The sequence below is a fragment of the Notamacropus eugenii genome, chromosome X, assembly GCF_028372415.1.
Source record: "Notamacropus eugenii isolate mMacEug1 chromosome X, mMacEug1.pri_v2, whole genome shotgun sequence".
In the NCBI taxonomy this organism is placed as follows: Eukaryota; Metazoa; Chordata; class Mammalia; order Diprotodontia; family Macropodidae; genus Notamacropus; species Notamacropus eugenii.
The window spans coordinates 56,761,998-56,784,136 of record NC_092879.1 but is presented as its reverse complement, the minus strand read 5'-3'; the positions used below and the strand labels follow the sequence as shown (position 1 = coordinate 56,784,136).

Below are 22,139 nucleotides of genomic sequence, written 5' to 3'. Positions count from 1 at the left end.
TTTCTTCATCTATAAAATGTAGGTTAGACCTTCCTACTCCAATCTGATAATTCCCAAGGAGAAGGAGAAGATCTATGATTCCATTAATGTAGAGTACACCCAAATGAAGAAACCCCCTCTCTAACTTGCAGACTTAGAGAGTTGCCTGGGATATTGAGAGGTTAAGAGATTTGCCCAGGGTCATAACATGACATAATATGAATTCAGGGGAATGTTTCATGATAGACATAACATATGTGATGTGTGACATATGTGAGGTATGACATAATATGACAATATGGCAATGTGCTTTGTGTTTCATGTTACATGTTCCATTTTCTGTGTTTCATGACATGTGAAGAGGCAGAAAGAGCACATGGTGTTAGCTGGAGTTAGTTTGCTCCCTCCTGAGGCTCAGAGCTCAGACACTTGGGGAGTCCACTGGCTTCAAACTAAGGTCTCATATAGAGAGCTAAACAAAGGGACCAAAAGTGGCTCTTAGAGCCCCACTTTCATGGGCAGCAGCAGGGCATGGTGTGAACCTAGTAAAGAACAATTTGACCAGAAGCTTTCATTTGAAGGCAATATCTCATTGAAGTTAAAAATCTCTGGCCTCCGTATTCTATTCAGAAAGGCCAAAAATAACTCTTAGTCTAACCAGAATCAATTAAATAAAGTGTACCTACCCAGAACAGATGCTTCCTATCCCTAGTAAGGGGAAGAGGAAGGACATGCTTAAGAGTGCTTTGGAGTCCAAGCATTACTAATCACTATTTGACCTTTGACCTTAGTGGACTCATAATCTCTTTAGATCTCTGTTTTCTTTGGGGATAAAATTAAGAAGAGTAGACCAAATTATCTCTAAGGTTTCTTTTGGTCATAAATCCCATTAATCCTTTTTACTGTACTTCCACCCCCATTTAATGGCATTTTTATACTACCTCATAAGACACTGAGATAAAGTATGTAGAGACCTGGCCTCAGAGTCAGGAAGACTTGGGTTAAAGTCCCAGTTCTGACACGTATGGTCTGTGTGACCCTGAGAGAGGTGCTTAGCCCTTCAGGATCCTAGGCCCTCTAATAAAACAACAATAACAGCTAACATTTATACCTGCTATGTCACTAAGTCCTTTACAAATATTATCTTGTTTGAGCCTCACAAGAATCCTGGGAGATAGGTGCTATCTCCATTTTACAGATGAGGAAAATGAGGTAAACGGAGGCTAAGTGCTTTGCTCAGGATCACACAGCTTTTGAACTCAGATCTTTCTGAATCCAGGTCCAGTGCACTGTCCACTGAGCCACCTAGCTGTCCCCTAAGCCAGTCACAAAGAAAAATGTGTCTCTTCAATGAAGATTAAGAATCTACTGGTGGCCAACTTGTGCCAGTCAGTCAGCAAGCACTGATTAAGCACTTAACTAGTACCCACACACTGTGCTAAGCTCTGAGAATACCAAAAAAAGCAAAACCAAACCTTGTCCTCAAGGATCTCACTTCTAATGGGAGGGATAGCATGTATATAAAAGGGGATATACAAGATACATACACAGTAGACATAAAGTAATCTGAGAAGGGAAGGCATTGGCAGCTGGAGAACCAGGAAAGACCTCCTTCAAAAGGTGGACTTTGAGATGAGTTATTAAGGCAGTCAAGAGGCAGAAGTGAGGAGGGAGAGCATTGGGGGTGGGGGTGGAGAGGGATGGGAGAGGGTAAGACAACCAGATCAGAGGCAAGGAGATGGGAGATGGAGTGTTGTATGTGAGGAACCTCGAGTATGCCAGGGTGGCAGAATTGTGGAGTAGGGGTTGAAGGGGAGCCAATAAAGTATAAGCAAATTGGAGATACAGGAAGGGGCCAAGTTGAGGAGAGCTTTAAATGGAGGTAATAGTCACTAGAGTTTATTGATCAGGAAAATCACTTTGGCATCTGAGTGGAAGATGGACTTGAGTGGGGAGAGACAAGAGGCAAGGAGAACAATTAGAAGGCAACAGTCCAGGCAAAGGTGAAGAGGGTCTGAACTAAGGTAGTGGCTGTGTAAGTGGAGAGAAGATATTGTGAAGGTAGAAATGAGGAGATTTGGCAACAAAATGAATATGTAGAATGAGTGAGAGGAGTCAAGGATGACCCAGAGGTTGTATGTTGGTGTCTGGGAGGATGGTAGTGCCCTTGACAGTAATATGGAGGTTTTGAAGAGAAGTGGGTTTGGGGGAAAAGATTAATGAGTTCCAGACCTAATCTCCAGCACCTGCTTCTTCTCTGAACACCACAGAGTACTGGACAAAGTAGCCAATCCATTTAACACCCCCACATAGACTAAGCCTTATGAATGGAAGGAAGGGAGATCCCCAAGCAAGCAGCTGTCCCTCTGGTTAATTACCAGTGTGATCCACAAGCCCATCAGCGATTGCCAGGACTCTAGTGTTGAGATGATGAAATAGGTGATTAAGGCACTTGGAGGCCAGTCCACATTGCTGCTTTGTTTAGAGTGTTCCAACGACAAGTGTTATTAGTCCACTAATCATAACATTGCCTGCAGTGGAATTTCCTTGGGAAGCAACAGGGCAGTGGCCTCCATGCCAGAGTACTGCAGCGCATGAATCTACTAACACATTACAATCGGCTGTTCTGTGGGAAGGTTTTTCCAAAGTCCAATTCAGGAAATAGGTCACCATGCTGCTAGATGCGCTGTTAGTTTGATTTACTTTCCTATATTTTTGCAGCATTTATGTTGTCCTTTCTGGGCAGAATCAAACTCCCACGATTTATTGGCCTCTGGGGCACCACATGGTGAAAGACACAAGTAGGTTCTTAGACAAAGGAATGATTTTTCTGAGCCTGGTGAGCTTGCCTGTAAGGAACCAGGCATGGTTTCCTTAAAGAAATTCTCTTCACTTGTTCCCTTCTACTGAAATCTTCTAGAGAGTTAGAATTGTTATTTGTATGAACTAACACATCACAAGGGGCCACTAAGTGGCAAAGTGAATAGTATGCCAGGCCTGGACTCAGGGAGACCCAAGTTCAAATCCAGCCTCAGACACTGACTAGCTGTATGACCCTGAGCAGTCACTTCACCCTGTTTGCCTCAGTTTCCCCATCTGTAAAATGAGCTGAAGAAGAAAATGACAAACCACTCCAGTATCTTTGCCAAGAAACCCCCAAATGGGGTCGTGAAGAATCAGACACTACTGAAATGACTCCACAACAATGCCAACAACAACAACAATGTGTCACACTAGATACTAACATAAGTTCAATGAAACAACATTTCCCCACCTTGCTGGCAGCAAAGCAGCAAATACTTGATCAGGGTGGTGCAAGGAGTTATGGGACAAAAGCAGTGTGGTCTGGTGAGACAGGCAGTATCCTGGCAGTCAGGAGCCCTGGGTCTAGTCCCAACTCAGCTGCTCACTAGCCATGTAACTTTGGGCAAGTTGCTTTACTTCTCAATTTCAGTCAGATAAGGCAGTTGGACTAGACAACCCTTAGACAGCCCAGAATTCCCTCCAGCTCTGACATTCTATGATTCCATTGTTATAATGCCATACCTTTGTTGGTAAAGTTCCTAATGGATCTTGCATTCCTAAGGAATCTAGACAATCTAAGATTTGACCAGCTTTAATGAAGTACCACCACCATTCCATGGGTTACTATGGCAAAGCAAAAGTTTTTGCTGGTTAATCCATAGTAATGTGGAAGAAATCAGTTTCACTATGCACAAAATGGAGGAAACGATATATTTCTCCAATTCTGACATACACTTTTCTTTGCAACTAGAGACAATACTAAAATTCTGTAGGGTCTTAAGTTTAAATTGTGTCCCTTCCTTTAACCTGAATTCTTCCCATGACCCCCAAACATCCCTCTTAAGATTTAAGGAATTCTTTCCTCTCTCCTCCACCCCCCAGCACAGTAAGGTTGCACCAATATGGAAGGGAAGGATTTCAAAGATGCCAGGAGGAATTCGAACATGGATGTAGCTTCTCTGCTCTCCACTTTTCCTCCCTGTAATAACTTTGAACCAAGAGCCCCAAATCACCCTACCTGCGCAGAACAGACTTCTAGATCCTATTGTCAATGCTAGAGGCTCTAACAGAGCTAGGATATAGTGTCAGAAGTTGTACAAATTGATCAATGAGGACAGGATGCATATATGTAGATGCTAAAGTATGCTTTTGTGGGTCACAACAGGTGGGTTAAATGAGATGAGAGTGCCTGAGTGGTTTGAAAGTCTCCTCTGAGGGACTCTGGCAAGTAGTTATGACTTATATGTCAAGGCATGAGGTGTTCACAGGAAGCTTTAGGTGAAGGAAGAGATTTCAAGTGAGGAATACCTTTTATATTACTCATGGTGGTAAAAGGTCAATGGAAATGGCAGAACATCCATTGATCCAGTTCATCCAAATCCTTTCATCCTTCCAGCCTTTCTAGCTTTTGGGGGGGGGGGGGAGAAAGCATCCTCTCACCAAGTGTGTTAGGTACCTCGCCTAGCTTTGTGGCATCCACAGGCTTGATCAGCATGCTATTTAGGTCTTCATGTAAACTGTGAATGAAACAGGGCTTAACAGAAAGTCCTGTAGCATCCCTTTCAAGAATGACAGGGAATCTCTCAATCCCTACTCTTGGAGTGAGATTGTTTAATCACTTGCTGACCCACTTAACTGTGGAAGATTGTGTTCAGTTCTTCTAGGTCTCACATTTTTGGAGGAACATGCCCAGGGCAGGGTGACTAGAATGGTAAGAAGGATTCAAACCCATACCACATAAGGAACAACGCAGCTAGGAACTGGGATATTTAGTCTGGAGATATGTAGCCTTGACTGCACAGATGTCCTAAGAGATGCTGTCAGATTCCTTGCTGAAAGCCAGATATACAATGTTTCTAACATTCCCCTGATCTACTAGTCAAGTAACCCTGTCAAAAAAGAAAATTAGGTTAGTCTGGCATGACTTGTTTTTAATGAATCCAGTTTATGAAAATCAGGACATTGGCCTGTCTCCAGTCTTCTGGCACATCTCCTGTTCTCCATGATTCCTTCAAGATCACCGACAGCAGTTCAGCACTCACAGCTGCAAGTTCTTTCAGTACCCTGGGGTGCAATTCATCCAAGCCAGAACTTGTACTCATTTAGAGCAGCGGAGGTGTTCGCTTAACTATCTCATCACCTATCTTGAGCCTCAATTCTGTGAACCCTGTTTATTCTACCCTTTTTAGGTTGAATATCATTTGGCTTGACACAAGACATGGAGGCAGTCTTGGGACTCTGCTTTCAGTGATATTAGTTAATAAGACAAAATGCCATCTGTCCCAAGCCAGGAAACTGAGCTTGTCTGTCTCTTCTTGACCCAGATATAGCTCAAAAAGTCCCTATTACTGTTCTTAGCACGCTTTCTTGCAAGCCTCAGCTTATTCTAGGATTTAGCCTTCCTGACACAATTCTTAGTGGATTTGAAGACAAGGCCTGGCTTCAGCTTGTGACCTTAAGCCAAGTCCCTTCCCCTCCCTGGGCCACAGTCTTCTCCTCTGGAAAATGAGAGGCCTCTGAGGACCCTTCCAGGTCTATACCTATGATTCAGTATATAACACTGAGCAAATCACCTCCTCTCCTTGGGCCTCAGTTTCCACAACTATAAAATGAAGGGATTGGATTAGATGCTTTCTGGCTCTGGATCTAAAATCCCACAATCCCCAAGATCCTATCTGTAAAAGAAAGGAAAATCATGCTTATAATACCTCCTTTCTCAGGATTGTTGTGATGATCAAAGGAGATAATGTATGGAAAGCGCTTTGTAAGCCATACAGCACTGTATAAATGTCAGCTGTTGTTATTGTAAGTAGTAATCTTTGGCATGTGGGCCTTTTCAAGGCTAACTCCTCAGCAAGGGCCCGAATTCTCTGATAAGGCATTGTCCATTTTAGCAGTCGGCCAGCTGTCTACCTGAAATGACTTCAGAGGGGATTACGTTAATTCCCAGTACATCACAGTGATTTGGTCCAGACCTGCGATTTCATCAGCCTGGAGGAACTTTCAGTATGGAAACTCTACCACAATGCAGATCTGCAACTCCTCTCTGCCTTCACAGGCAAGTTACCTAGGGGCCTTGAGAGGTGAAGTGACTTGCCCAGGGTCACACAGCTAGTATTGTCAGAGGCCAGCCTTGGAGAGAAAAAGATTCCTGAGTCCTCTAGCCACTATCTCTGGAAGAGGAACATAAAGTTAAATTCTCCTTGAAGTCTTAATCAAATGAACTGTTGATTTGTAAAAAACAACAAAAAAACAAAAACAGATTAGGGACAGAAGATGACTTAGAGGAAAAGAGAGATACAGAGGGATATACACAGGAAGATAAAAAGGGAGAAATTAAGGCACAGGGAAAGAGGGTGACAGAGAGAGTCTGTAGGTTCTGAGATCAGTGCTATTTGCAGTTCCGACTCTACAGATGAGTTGGGCTATGAGCTTCTGAGTAACTAATCACTGTTCTCTCTACTGTATTGAATTTTGATTCGCTGACCTCAGAATCAAAGGCTCATAGATTTAGAGCTGGAAGGATTATCAGAGGCCTTGTCCAACCCTATTGATTTTACAAGTCCTCTATGAGGACTTAGGAGGCAAAGTGACTGGCCCTAGGTCACACAGCTAGTAAGGAGCATCGGTAAAATTTGAACCCAGGTCCTCTGACTACAAATCCTGTTCTCATTCCACTGTATCACACTGCCTCGATCATGGTTCTGCAGATATGCTAGCCTAAGTTTAACAAGTAGATTCAATTCAATCACTATGCATTAAATGCCAACCATGTACAAAGCACTCTGGTAGTAAGATACAAAGGCAAGGCTCAAGGAGCTAGAAGCCTAATGAGAAAAAAAGACATGTTGGCAAATGTACCCCAATAAAAAGAAGAGTGTACTCATTACAAAGTCAAAGTGTAGGCAAAATGTTAGCAGAAACTGGAGGAGGGATAGACCACTTTTACTTGGAGGGGTCAGGGCAGGTCATCAAGGAGGCGGCACTTGAATTAGACCTTGAAGGGAAGAAATGAAAGGTTGGGGTGTGGGAAGGAAAGTAAAGTAGAACAGATATGGAGGTGGAAAATTTGTTCCAGGTTCCTGCAAATAAGAGAGGGCAGGATGAGAAACAAAGGTGAGAAAGCCATCCAAGTGGGCTGGGACATGGAAAAGCTGCTGAAGAATGAAGGTACAAAGGACCTCACAGGACATCTAGGCCAACCTTCCCGTTTTGCACAAAGGGAAGCTGAGTCCTAGGGAGGTTAAATAGCTTGTAGAAGGAGGCAGGAAGTGAGTTGAACTGGGATTCCACCCTAGGATGTCTAACTCCCAATCCAGCATTTTTTCTACTGCCTCACTTTGAAAAGTGTGAGATAAGACAGAATAATGAAGCCAGATTTTGGAGGGACCTGACTGCCAGAATTAGTTTTGTCTTGATTGGTTAAGCAAGGGAGAAAGCCAATGGAGGTTTGTAATTAATGGAGTACTACTATCTGAATGATAAGTTAGGAAGATTATTCAGGTAATGGTATAGATGAATCAATGAGAGAATAGATTGAGATAAAAGATAAAGGGGAAACTGAGGCCTAGGGAAAAGGTGATGAGGGGCTGAACCAGGGAGATGGAAAGAATTGAGAGGACTTGGTGTAATGGAGTATGAAAGAGAGTTAAAGGTGATGCTAAGCTTCTGAGCCTCAGTGATGGGGAGGATGGTGATACAATAAATAGAAATAGAAAAGTTCATGAAAGAGCATGTAGCTACTTCTAGGCCTATATCCCAAAGAGATCAAAGAAAGGTGCTAAAATATTGATAGCAGTTCTTTTTATGGAGGCAAAAAACTGGAAAATAAGGGGATGTAGATCAATTGGGAGAATGACTGTACAGATTATGATATATATCAAGGTAATGAAACACTATTGTGTGGGGGGGACTAGTGTGAAGTGATCCAGGGGGAAGTAGCCAAGAGAACAATTTCTAAGAATGTTGGAAAACTCAACAACTTGGAAAGATGTTAAGGACTTTGAGCAATGCAACAGCCAACCACGATTGTGGAGGGCTGATGAGAAGACATACTGTCTGTCTCCTGACAGGTGATAGGCTGAGGGTATAGAATGAAATGTAGAGTTTTTGGACATGGGCGATATGGAGATGGAATTGATGAGGAGTTGGAGGTTGAAATAAAACAATATTCCAGGGGGCACTCACCATGAATCGAAGCAATCTCATAAATGGGTGGTCACCTGAACAACATGAAAACAGGGTTTCTTGACCTCCGGGTGCAGTTTGGTGATACGTATGTTATTGTAAAATAGTATTGGTCAGGAAAACTTTATTTAGGCTATGCTTGTACTCTTGCTTTCAAACCTCTTGTAGTCTGGTTCCTGCCTATTTTTCCAGCCTGATCTCACATTTATTCTCCCTCTCACCCTCGAGAAATCCAGCCCAAATGGCCTGTTTGCTGTTGTTCTCTATACACGCCTCCATCCATGCTTTTGTACATGCTGTCTGCCCATGTCTGGAATGCTCTCACCTTTACCTCGTGGAATCCCCCAAAGTCTTCCAAATATCAGCTGAAGGGTCGCCTCCTACGCAGGGGCTTTCCTGATACTCCCTCCACCAAAAATCATTTGTGGTTTTTTTTGTCTATATTTTGTATAGACATGTTGGTTTTTTTACCAGGAGAATGTAATTTCCTTGAGGGCAGGGACTGTTTGGTTTTTATCTTTGTATCTCCAGCATTTAGTACAGTGCTTTGCATACAGTAGGTATAAATTTCAAACAGCAATAGTTGTATTAAATTAAAATGCTGAGTTGGAGGAAAGGCAGGAGACTAGAGAACTTTTCCATAATGCTTTCAGCTGCATAATTCTATGTATGCAAGAATTTACCTTTCTAAAAATTATTTAAACTGATAATCTAGGTATATTATCTAAATAATTATATAAAAACCTTCACATCAATTTAAAACTCATAGGTACATATGATAAAGTCAGAAATCATACATTAGAAGAAACAGGGAAATTGCAACAAGAAAATTTTAGGATATATTGAGTCCAGTTGAGTTAGATCATATTAGGTTGGAATGAAAAGAATAGAATTGAATTTTTACCTGTACTTAATAGTTAGTCAATAAGAGACCAGAACAGGCTTCCTGAAGAAGATGAGATTTGAGATGAGACTTAAAATGAGGCCAGGGGACCTAAGAGGGGAAGGGGAAAGGTAATTGCAGAATGAAGTCAGAACATATTGCAATATAAGTTCACTCTCTGGAATAACAGCCAATTGCTGAGGACCTATCGTTCACCACAGGCTTGAAACAAAGCTCTAAATAGGATAGGGTGATAGGGGCTTTGCTCCAGGGCATCGAAATTTAGAAGGCATTTTTCATGTGCCACATGTGTCACACATGTCACATAGATAGCACACATATCATATAGGTCAAATGTGTTGTGTGTGCCACATGTGCCACATTCACATGTCACGTATGGCACATGTGCCATGAAATAAGGAAAATGGAACGTCTAATACAGAACACCAAACAGGAAATAAATCCCATAAATTCATGCAATGTCATGTCACATCATGTCATGTGGCACACATGTTATGTATTCAAATGTGCCACATGTCTCACATGTCATGTGCTGTATGTGTCACATATCTCATATGTGCCATGAAAAATAGTAAGCAGAACACATAAAATGGAATACAGAACACCAAAAGGAAACATTCCCATATATTCATGTCATGTCATAACATCCCCTGTGTCACACATGTCACAGTCAGGCACACCATGTGTGTCATGTCACATGTGTTGTATCATGCATGTCACATGTGCTACATACTACACGAGTCACATGTCATGCCATGAGACGGTAAATGGAACACGTAACAGAACACCAACGAGGAAATCAATTTCCATATAGTCACATGATGCCCAGTCACAGTATTGTACCATATGTGTCAAATGTGTCGTGTGTCACACGTTATGTGACACTTATTGCACATGTATAACATGTGTCACATATGTCACAAAATACAGTAAACGGAACACAGAACTCCAAACAGGAAACACATTCCTATATATTCACATCATGTCATGTGTCACAGTGTTATGCACCACACATGTCCCAGACACCACACGTCACGTGTCTTCATGCACATCACATGTGTCATGTGTCACACACTGTATATGCCACAAAAATACGGCAAGCTGAACATGTCATGTCACAATGTCATGTGCCACATGCTATTGCTACATATGTCAGAAAAACATTCCCATGTATCCATGTCATGTCACAACATGTCATGTGCCACATAGTCACACAAGACACATACGACACATGTGTTGTGTGTGTAACACTGACATGTGTGTCACATATTAAGGTTCTATCACTGACCCATGTGACATAATGCCCTCGGGCAAGTCCCTAAGACTAGAAGGTATAGGGGAGGTAGAGAGCTGCAGCAGTAGCAGGAACTTCCAGGGTGTGCGATGGCTCCACACACTGCAAAAATCACAGGTTTGGTCCTCCAGAAAGGAAAAGAGAAAAAGAAGCCATCTTCTTAAAATGAAGTGAGTTCCCATCTCTCTGCAGAACTTGGACAATCTCAAGATTATCTGGATGACCCCATTAGAATGAGGCTATAGTACATAATGCACTGTCGAACTCTGTATGTTACAAACAAGCAACCTTGTATGCTAGCAGATAACTTGAAATGCTGTCAATATCTGCAGGTGTGAAATAAAGAAAGCAATCCCACATATGGCAACTCTTGGAGACCCCAAGGACCAAGGAAATGGACACTGTGATTGCGGTGCTGATTGCTGGTCCCTAAGGAGGCCCCACTCCTAGCTTCCCACGTGCTGATGGTTCTCCAGGAATTGAACTGGCTCAACTGCTGGGTTGTGCTGAGGTCATGGCCAGCGTGGCTCCTCTGACAGTAGGCTAAGTGTGGGAGGGCCCACCCTGTAATGGGACTGGGGAAACGTGGCAAGGATTGAGGCTGAGCTCTCCATGGAAAACATTTCCGCACATCCCTAACTCTAGGGATGGGGGGCTTGGTGTCAAGGCCAGACTATTAGGTTGGGCTGGGTGGGGAAGGGTAGCTCAAGAATTCAGCCCCACCCCAGCACAGACAGAGCCAGGCACAGCCTGCCTTGCTTTCCTCATGAAATGTCAGGAACAGCTGCACTGACTTACTGGGAGTTTCATCTAGGAGAGAACCCTCAATCAGGTTTCCTAAGAACTTTGAAAGCAGAGAGATTTATTTTCTAGAGGTAAGATCATGGAACAGGAAATATGCCCAAGGGGGCAACCAACAAAATCCTACTGGTCTGAAAGAAAGCATTTTTGTAGAGAGAACCGCAGCAAAACCTTTAATGGCACCAAGCTCATGAAAAGCACCTTCTGCCCTCTCCTTTCAGTGAAATTCAACAAGTATTTTAGTTTTTCAGCAGGGGCAAAGTCCTATACCAGGCACCATTGATTGGTACAAAGACAAAGATAACACAGTCCCGGTCATTTTACTTCTGCAAAACAACACATAGCCAGATAAGTGAATACAAAGCAATGGAGAGGGGAGTGCTAACAACTAGGGGATCAGAGAAGGGTTCTTGAGGCATTAGAGCTGGGGAATCCAAGAGTCAGCAGTGAGAAAGAGTGTAATGAGAATGAGCATTCAAGGTCTGTGCAAAAGCCTGGAGGTGGGAGATAGAATGTCAACAAAGGGAATAGCAAAGCAGGCCTTTACTCCCACTGCTCCACCCATTTCCACTGATTTTTACCTTGGCCTCTGCCCCCGAGTTGCTTCTTCCTTTCTATCTGCCCACCTCCCCAAGGGCCTTCCCCAGCTGGATGAGCCAATGAGATGCTTCTGAACTCCTGGAACATTTTCTGCCCGTGTCGTTCATCTTCTGCACTGAATCACACAAACGCTGCAGGATCTTGCTATTGAGGTGTTTTATGGGCAAGTCTTGTCTTCCCAAGTACTAGAGGTCTGAAGCCCCCTGAAGGCAGTGAAAGAGGCACTGAACTCAGAGTCAGAGGGCCTGGCTTCCAAGCCTTCCTCTGTTACTTACTGGCCCGCAGCACAAGGAGCAAATCAATTAATCTCTGGATCTCAGCTTCCTCATTTATAAAAAAGGAGAATAAATTTGTACGTCCAATGTACCAGGGCTAACGTTCAAGGCAGCAGCTTGGTTGTAGACATAGTTTTAGGCTTGGAGTTAGGAAGTTCTGGGTTTGAATGCTGCCTTGGATATTTACTGTGTGACTGGGCAAGTCACTTCAGTCTGGCAGCATGAGGGGGTTCCACTAGATGGCTTCTGAAGGCCCTTTACACCCAAAAATAGGATTCTGTGAATTTTATGTGCCTCAGGCAACTCAGTGAGACTTCTTTTCTGCTAGTTAGCACCTTTTTCAAAGTATATTTCATATACGCAGGAAGTCTTGTGAGCTTAATTACCCCCATTTTACAGATAAGAAAACTGAGGCACAGACACATGAGGCAGAAATAGAACTAAAACTGTTCTTTTGACTTTCCTATGTTTTTTCCACAAATCCAAAAGTTTGATTGGGTCTGCAAATTGAGTGTCCCCTTACATACAATTCACAAATGTCTTTTCCTTCCTCGGTGAGCCATCCCACGTTGCTAGAGAAATTGTGGCTTATGAGTAAAGAAAGCATGACGCCATTGAGAAAATAAGTCATCATCTAGTGTCCTCTCCAGTGGTACACTGAGGGGTCAGGGACATAACCAGGAGAATATAAGCTTCGTGAAGCTAGGGGCTATTTTTTTACTTTTGTCTTTGAAGTCACAACAGCTAGCAGGGTGCCTTACATATAGTAAGAGTTTCATAAAAGCTTGTTGGTTTGGCCAGTTTGTGTTGTAATTTATGTGAGATTCACATCCTCTCAATGACAAGATTCTCTGAGACAAGAAATAGACAGTCAAACGTCCACTTTGCCTGATTTAGTAAATACTCCCACTGGTGTCTGAGGAATGTGAGTAAATGGAGTTCATGGCTCACAGATGACTCAAAGCTGGCAGTGCCAATCTAGGGGACCACAATAGTGTAGGGCTAAGCAGTTGACCAGTGGTATCAACCTCGAATTGAAACAGAGCTATAAAACCATACAGAAGGCTTCCTGAAGGCCACATGTTGACTTAGAAAACCACATATTGACATTATCTCTGTTCTACTGTATTTTTACTTATTTTGTTTAAAATTTTCCAATTACATTTTAATCTAGTTGCAGTGGCAGACTGCGTGATTGACACCTTGTCAGTAGGCTGATGTTTTAAGGAGACTTGCCATTGACCAAGCATTGGCATTTACCTATGAATTATCCCTTCTGAGCTATTCCACAATACTGTGACAGACTGATGTGTTTGTGTTGAGTCTTGCTTTTGTTCTATTTTTTTTTTTTAAATCTCCCTTCTTTCTGAGGTTGGGTTGCCTCGGCCTTAGCCTTAGTCTGTGGTTACTGAGTGGGGCCCAGCTAACACAGTGTTTGGAACTATACACTTTGCCACATCTCCAAGATCCTGGAACCTGGTGTATGACTAATTAAATAGAAATGGCATGTTGTTCCTAGATCTATTTGCCCAGTGAAACAGCCAGTTTGAACCATTAGGAGGCAAGCATTCTCTGCTTGTATGATTCTTGGCTCCATCTGACAGAGCCTATTAGCTCGAGTGACATACCTAATACTGTCAGTTCTTTCTTCCAACTGTTACACTACTCAGCAATGGTCATGAGTCACCAGATTCATTTGTTGAGACCAATGGAGAGGGATGTTATGATAATACCAGCATTTGTGAGGGTTACTCCAGTTTCCTTGGCAATATTATACCTCTAGGACTTCAACCAAGCAGGGATGTTCCAGACCCTGTCTCAACATTCTTATCTGTAAAATAGGCATAATGTCTTATACTTTTTAGCTCATAAAGCAGAAGTAAGGAAAGCACTTCAGAAACTGAGAAATGCTATAGAAATGTGAGCTCTTATTGTTGTCATGCAGCTTAAGGGAAGAAGTTTGTGAGCGTGTAAGAAGTATGTGTGAGTCAAACCTCCAATAATGCCCTACTCTGATGCTTCATTTTGACATAGAAGTGATCCTATATTCCTAGAAGGTTTATGAATGTCACAGGAACATGAGCTCTGGCAGGGCCACAAAAGTTGGAAAGGCTTTGAATGTGGGACTGGTGATGGTTTAGATGACTTAGTGTCCAAGGGCCAACCTCTCAAGTTCAGAGATCATCACTTAGGGTGGCCCCAACATGAGGAATAATTTCGTTACAACTCAAAAAGATAGTTTACTGTATCATAGAGGGGTCACAAGCACTTTCTTCCACAAAAGGGTGAATCCTTGCAGTATGTGGATGTAACTTAGATGAAAGGAGACATTCATTAAAGCATTCATTTTACATACTCACTTTACAGTGGGGAAAACTGAGGTCCAGAGAGGGATGGTAGAATATAGATTTAGAGCTGGTAGAGACCTGAGAATGCATCTAATTCAACCCCCTCATTTTATAGATGAGGAAACAGGCTCAGGAAGCATAAGGAATTTGCTCAAAGTCATACATATAGTAAGTAGCAGAGGCAGGATTTGAACCCAGGTTCCCTGCCTCCAAATCAAGTACCTTGGAGGTGCTCTGCTCAAGGTCACCAAGCTAGTAAGTGATTTTACTCATTTGAACAGAACTTAGGTTCTGTTCTCCCTCTGGACCTCATATTTCTCCTCTATAAAAATGAAGGAGCTGAAGAAAATGGTTTCCATAGCAACCTGTTCCAGTGCTAACATTCCATGATTGGGAATATTGCTTCCTTCATCAGAGCATCCTGATTCTCTGCATAAACTTACAATTTTTCCACTGAATTATAGTGCAACCAGCAAGGAAATAGAGTGAAGAGACAGGCTTATAAGGTTTCCTCATGGCTGATCCAGTTTCCTTTGGACTCTACACTGGTATATGTTTTTCTGGCCCCCAGTTCGAAGTAGCCCAAGTATTTTGGTTTTTATTTTAACATAGAATCTCAACTAATTTCTTTGCTTACTTCACTTTGATGTTCCAGGGGTCCCTGATTTCCTTGGTGTATCCCCTCTACCTCAGTGAATAATTCAGCTCTTCTGTACCTTCATGAGTTGCTATGGTCAAAATGACTCATCATCTGGTGGCCAAGTGTCTAAGAATGAGCTTCCTTGCACTTAACTAGGCTTATATTTGAAAGATTAAACAAATGGCCCCTTCTTGCCAGTTTCTTAAGACCTGTCCGGATTGATTAAGAACTTGGATTCACTTTAAAAACTGAGGATTTTAGTGGAAGTTCACCTAACCTTCCTTAATCATGGCATCACAGATTAGATTAGAAATGGAAGGCACATTAGTGATTATCCATTCCAAGCTACTCATGTTCCAGAGGGCCATGCACAGCAGAACTTCAGGGTGAACTCAAGTCCCCAGACTCCAAATCCAATACTCTTTCCATTACACCGTGCTGCCTCAAATTAAATTAAAAAAAGAATGAAAGCTTAGCACACAACAAAAAACAAACCCAGGGTTACGTTTAGAGCTCAGGAATCAGCCTGAAGTAGTTTACTCCATCAGGCAAACATCTCCTGCCTTGAGTCCTGAGAGTTCTCTGCTTTATGTCCAGGATAAGAAATAAGATCCTGGGAGAGGAGCTCTGGTCTATATCACTTAGGTCTGGCTCTTTTAATGGGGCAGTGAGAAACCGCGTGAAATAAAATGGAGCTTACACTGATCTTCTCATTCTTCAAATTTCAAGCCTCTGAGCTCAATGTGTGTATGTGCATGTGTACACGTGCACAGAAGGTTGGGGGGGGGGCTGGGAATGTATGCCTTTTGTGTGTATGTTGTGAGTGTGTATGTATTTTGTGTGTGGTGTTCATTGTGTATGATGTTTGTGTATGTCTGATATCAGGGTAAAGCACCCAGGATTTTTTGTCCTCTATATCAGACTTTGCTTTTTTTGAGGGGAGGGAAACAGAGATGGGTGCCTGCCATTCCCCACTAAAACAGTCTCTACAAGAGACCTAGTGGTTCGTTATCTGCCTCTTAGGCTCCTTCCTATGAAGTGCAGCTTATGTACCATTTCCAATAGGAATCTTCTCCCTCCCCCTCATTGCAAGGACTATCTCCCTCTTTGAATGACCGCATTTCTCTCTGCACATGTTGTAGCCCCTAGGTAGAAGAAAGCTGTGTATGTTTCTCGTGATTCAGCGATCTGGCCTTCTTGCTGCCCTTTGCACTACATCTACTGTCCCCATTCCTGAGTGCCCCTCCCCTTGGCCTCTTCATAAGCCTGACTTCCTTAAATTCAGCTTAAATTCCACCCTGTACGAATGGCCTTTCTTGGCCCCCCTGCAACTATCGGCCCTTCTGGAGCTTACCTTCCGTCTCCTCCCTATGTATGCATCTTGCATGAATCCATTTGTTACATGATCTCCTCCATTAGGACCCAGGCTCCTAGAGATGAGGGACTGTTTTGGTTTGGCCTTTAAATCCCTAGTACCTGACACTCACCAGGCACTTAATACATGCTTGTTTAATTGACTGCACCGGCTATTCCTCCACAACATGTGGTATATCTGTCCCCTTTTCTCCACTCTCACACATCCAGCACTGTAGCTCAGGCCCCCATCCCTGCTTGCCTTGAATTTTGCAAGTGTCTCCTAATTAGTTTCCTTGCTTCAAGTCTCTCCCCACTGCACTCCATCCTCTACACAACTGCTAAAGTGATTTTCCTAGGGTGCAGATCTGACTGTGTCACTGACCTATTTAGTAAAATCCAGCTGTTATTTTTCAGTTGTTTCAGTCATGTGCTACTCTTTGTGACTCTATTTGGGGTTTTCTTGGCAAAGATACTAGAGTGGTTGGCCATTTTCATTCCTAGACAATTATAGAGATGAGGAAACTGAGGCAAACAGGGTGAAATGACTTGCCCAAGGTCACCCAGCTAGTAAGTGTCTGAGGCTGGATTTGAACTCAGGTCTTCCTAACTCTAAACCTACTCTATGGAGCACCTAACTCCAGGTGCTTTATCCACTGTACCACCCAAAATCCAGTAGCTGCCTATTACCTCTATGGTCAAACACACACTTCTCTGTTTGCCATTTAAAGGTCTTCAAAATCTGATTCCTTCCTACCTTTCCAGTCTTATATTTTCTTCCCCTCCATATACTCTATGGTCCAGTCCAACTGGCCTTACACATAGACATGCATTTTCCATCTCTGGACCTTGGTATTGAATGTCCTCCATACCCAGAATGCATGCCCTCCTCACTTCCTCTCAGGATTAAGACTCAGCTCAAGTAATACCTTCTAATCACTTAGCTTCTAGTGCTCTCTACCCTCAAATGACCTTGGACTTATGGTGTAAATATTCAGTACCTACCTCTATATAGGCTAGAATATAAATTCCTAGAGATACTTGTCACTTATGTCTCTGTAGCCCCAGTACTCAGTGCTGCTCCTGGCACACAGCAAACACTAGTTAAGCTCAGTGCCAGGCACTGTGCTAAATGCTGGGAATACAAAGAAAGGCAAAAACATGCCTTGCCCTCAAGAAGCTCCCATTCTAAAGGGCAGGCCCACATGGAAATAACTAGGTACAGAGAGCATACAGTGTATTTGGAATTAACATGAAAGAGAAAGGCACTAGCAGCTAGGGGCACTCGGTGGAATTTTAGGTGAGTCTTAGGGAAAGCTAAGAGGCTTTCAATGGAAAGCCATTGAAAAGACATGGAGATAGAAGATGGAGGCTTGGGTACAATAAACATTCAAGTAGGCCTGGAATGTGTGAAAAGGCATAAAGTGTAAGTTAGGAAGAGACCAATTGGTAAATAGCTTCAAATGCCAGAGGGTTCTTTATTTGATCCTAGCAATAATAGGGATTCTTGGAGCTCACTGAATCGGTGAATGGGAGAAGGATGTGGTTAGACTAGAAAAATCACCTTGGCACCTGCATGGAAGATGGATTTCAGTGGAGAGAGACCTGAGGCAAGGAGACCAGGGAGAAGACTATTACTTTACTCCAACTAAAAGTTGATCAGGGCCTGAACGAGGGTCCTGGCAATTGTGAATGGAGAGAGAGGAATGTATATAACAGATGCTGAGAAGGGAGAACTGACAAGATTTGGTGACAGACTGGATATGTGGGATAACTGAAATGGAGGAATCAGGGGTGACACTGAGGTTGCAAGTCTGGGTCACTGGGAAGATGATAATGCCCTTGACTGTAAAGGGAAAGTTTGGAAGAGAGGAGGATTGAAAGGGAAAGGGAATGTGTTGTGTTTGGGATGTGTTGAATCTAGTTCAAGATGTCCAAAAGGCAGCTAGTGATTCACAACTGTAGCTCAAGAAAGACACTAAGGGCGCTTATATCAATCTGGGAATCATCTTCATAGAGCTAATGATTGAGTGAACACACATGAGAGATGATGTAAGATAGTACAGAGTGAAAAGTGAAGAGGATTCAGGAGAGAGCCTTAAGAAACATCCATACTAAAAAAATGTTTATAGTAAGTTTTTCTGCTAAAGGCCCCATTTCTCAACTACAGGGACCTAAGCCAAATTTACAAAAATAAGAGCCATTTCCATTGATAGATGGTCAAAGGATATGAACAGGCAGTTTTCAGAAGAAGAAATCAAAGCTATCTATAGTCACATAAAAAAATGCTCCAAATCACTATTGAATAGAGAAATGCAAAATAAAACTCTGAGATAGCACCTCACACCTGTCAGACTGACTAACATGACAGAAAAGGAAAATGACAAATGCAGGAGTGGATGTGGAAAAATTGGGGCACTAATGCATTGTAGGTGGAGTTGTGAACTAGCCCAGCCATTCTGGGGAATACCCTTTGACTCAGCAATTCCACCACTAGGTTTATATGCCAAAGAGGTCAAATAAAAAAGAAAATGACCTCTTTGTACAAAAATATTTATAGAAGCTTTTTTTGTTGTGGCAAAGAATTGGAAATTGAGGGGATGCCCATCAATTGGGGAATGGCTGAACAAGTTGAGATGTATGATTGTGATAGACTACTACTGAGCTATAAGAAATGATGAGCAGGATGGTTTCAGAAAACTGGGGAAAACTTACATGAACTGATTCAAAGTGAAGTGAGCAAAACCAGGAGAATATTGTGTACAATAATAGCAATATTGTAAAGATGATCAATTGTGAAAGACCTAGCTACTCTGATCAAGATGATGATCCAAGACAATTCCCAAGGACTTAGGATGAAAAATGCAATGTACCTCCAGAGAGAGAACTAATGAACTCTGAATACAGATTGAAGCAGACTTTTTTTAAACCTTTATTTTTATTGTTTTATTTTCTTTGTGTTTTGCAACACACCTAATATAAAATATGTTTTGCATGATTTCACATGTATAATCGATATCAAATTGCTTGCCTTTTCAAGGAGGAAGGAGGGGCAGGAGGGAAGGAGAGGACTTGGAAATCAAAATTTTTTAAAATGTTAAAATTGTTATATGTAATTGGGAAATATTTAACAAAATAAATAAAAAGAATTAAAAAAAAAAAGAACAAAACACCCATGGTGAGAGGACATGACATGGATAAAGGACCAGCAAAGAAGACTAAAAAGGAGCAATCATACAGATAGGAAGGGAACCAGAATATGAAGAACAATGTCACACGGACTTAGACAGGAGACATTAGTCAGTAAAGGAACAGCATCGAGTGCTGCATAAATTAATGCTCATGTCTTCCTTCTATTGGTTATCTGCAATTTGACTTGTATAGATATTTGTATCTAGTTGTTTGCATTAGACTTTAAGTTCCTTGAGAGCAGGGACTATCTTTTGCTTTTCTTTGTATGTTCAGTGTTTTAGCACAGTGCTGGGCACTTTGTACTTGATATATTCTAGTTGATTGACTGACAGAGAGGATGAAGACTGAGAAAAGTTGATTAGATTTGGCTACATAAGAGATCATTGGTAAATCTGGAGAGGGGAGTTTCAGTTGATTTCAGCTGAATGATGAGGTTGGAAGCCAGACCTCTGAACATTTACAAGAGAGTGAGAAGAGAGGAAGTAGAGTTACTAAGTGTTGATGATATTTTCAAGGAGTTTAGCTGAGAAGGGGAAGAGAGATATAGATAGCAGGGATGCAGGATCCGATGAGGATTTTTTAAAGATGGGGAGATACAGACATATTTGTAGGCAGGAAGGAAGAAGGGAAGAGATAGGGAGAGAATGAAGATAAGGGGGAGAAAGAGTGGGGAAAATATGCTAGAGAAGTCAGGAGGGTGGGAGATCGAGGGGCTAGGTAGAGGACCTTGGCAAAGGGTCACTTCTCCATCCAAGACAAGTTGAGGAGGAGACAGTGTGGGGAAGGTGTTTGAGTGATGTGAGATGACAGGAAAGAAGGAGGAGCACTTGGGGAATGGCCTCGATTTTTTATTGAGCACATAATAAATATTTGCTGATTGATAAAGCCAGCAGCTTTCTTTTCCTACTTCTTCCCCTACTAGATTCAGACTGACACTTCAAGCAATTGAAAACTTTATCACAGGATGAGAAGACTTTAGGAAGTATGTCTACAAAGCTAGTTTCTTCAGTTATAAAATGGGGTTAATAATCTTTGTATTATGTACCCTCAAGGATTCAAAGGAAAACAGATCGTGAAGCAGCAAACGTGCATCTTTCTTGTCCACTACTGCACTGCTCCCAATTGGCCTACATATAATCAAATTGCCTTTACTGGGACACCACTAACTCAGCATTTGACAAGAGGCTAGGCTGACTTTTCCCTTCAATTTAATTCAGTATCTAATCGACAAACATTTCCTAAGTACCTCTTATGTCCAGAACATTAAACCACACCACTGGGAGGAAAAGAGATAAAGTATGATCACTACTTCCAATCATTAGTACTTCTGCACTGCCTATGAAGGCACAATTCAGAGGATCATCGATTCAGAGGTAAAAGAAAGAGACATCAGAGGTCATCGAGTGATTTCATCTACAGATTCCAAGCTGGAAAGGGAAGGAGCCTAAGAGGCCACTGGATACATCCAGCTCCTTCATTTTATAGATGAATCCCAGAGAGGCAATTTATAAGACTTGCCCAAAGTCACACTGCTGGTAAGTGGAAGAGCTAGGATTAGAACCCAGGTCCTTGGGAGCTCTTCCAACCACCCTGATTTTCTAGAACTGAGTTCCAGAAACTTGCCCAAGGGGCAAAGGGTTAAGCAACATGTCCAAGTCAGTAACTGGCAAAGGTGGGATCCCAACCAAATCTTCAGATTCTTTCTTAGCAAAATTAATGATATGGAAGGAAACAGTAAGGCTTGGGACAACGTGGAATACAACAAAACAGCTAGGGTGTTTGTTTTTTTTTAATTTTTCCCTTGCAGCAGACAAACATACAATAATAAAGTCAGACTATGACCAGGAGGGTATTTGATGAAGATTTTGCCTTCTCTCTTTAGCTCTGTTGCAGCTTGGATTTATCTGCATGCCAATTTGGAAGAAATCTAGTGAAAGAAGTGGGCTTTGTAGCTCAGTCTCCACAAAGCTCCTGGAGTTTTCTTTGCAGAGAAATGTGTTTTGGGGACAGACAATTCCCATAAAAGAGTTAAAGGGCAGTTTTAAAGAATTCCTGAATCACTAGATAGCTGGCACAATGTAACCTGAATCAGCCTGACACCAAAAGTCCAAAGAATAGGTCTTCTCATGCTAGGGTCACTCTGCCTGACAAAAGCCGCCCTTAGCTGGGTATGGTCATTCATAGCTTTGGCTGACTACAGAGCTCTTGACTTGCCCCATCAGTGGGAAGCTCTGTATTCACTAACCTTAGCGAACAGAATGAGCAAAAGGTGGCCCAAAGGAATGAAACCTAGAAGCTGGTAGTAGAAGCTCAACCACAAGGAAACAACCTGCTGTCAGCACCATGATCCTTCTGGGCTTGCTCTAGCTTCAGTTGCTAGTATAACCAAAGGTAAGACTGGGCCCTTGGTAGCAGTGATTGAAATGAGATCCACAAGAGTGCTTGCCTTTGTGGTTGCTAAATGATAACAGGAAAAGTTCATATGCCCTTGAAAAGGAGTAGGATGACCTAGGTCTAAGCCCCAAAGAGATCAAAGAGAAAA

At 42.3% G+C, this 22,139-nt stretch overlaps 1 protein-coding gene across 5 annotated transcripts in view; it reads left to right on the top strand.

Annotated features, from left to right (window-relative positions):
- The window catches only part of LOC140516416 (PABIR family member 2-like), a 95,255-nt gene that overhangs the window by 64,326 nt on the left and 8,790 nt on the right, over window positions 1–22,139 (top strand). Inside the window, exon 10 of one of the 5 annotated variants that reach the window (XM_072627382.1) lies at window positions 10,721–21,132. The exons of the other annotated variants lie outside the window; for them this stretch is intronic. Within the exon in view, the coding sequence (XP_072483483.1) occupies window positions 10,721–10,838 (118 nt within the window). The 3' untranslated portion in view covers window positions 10,839–21,132. Of the gene's footprint in view, window positions 1–10,720; window positions 21,133–22,139 lie in introns of those variants that run through there. 5 annotated transcript variants of the gene reach the window in all.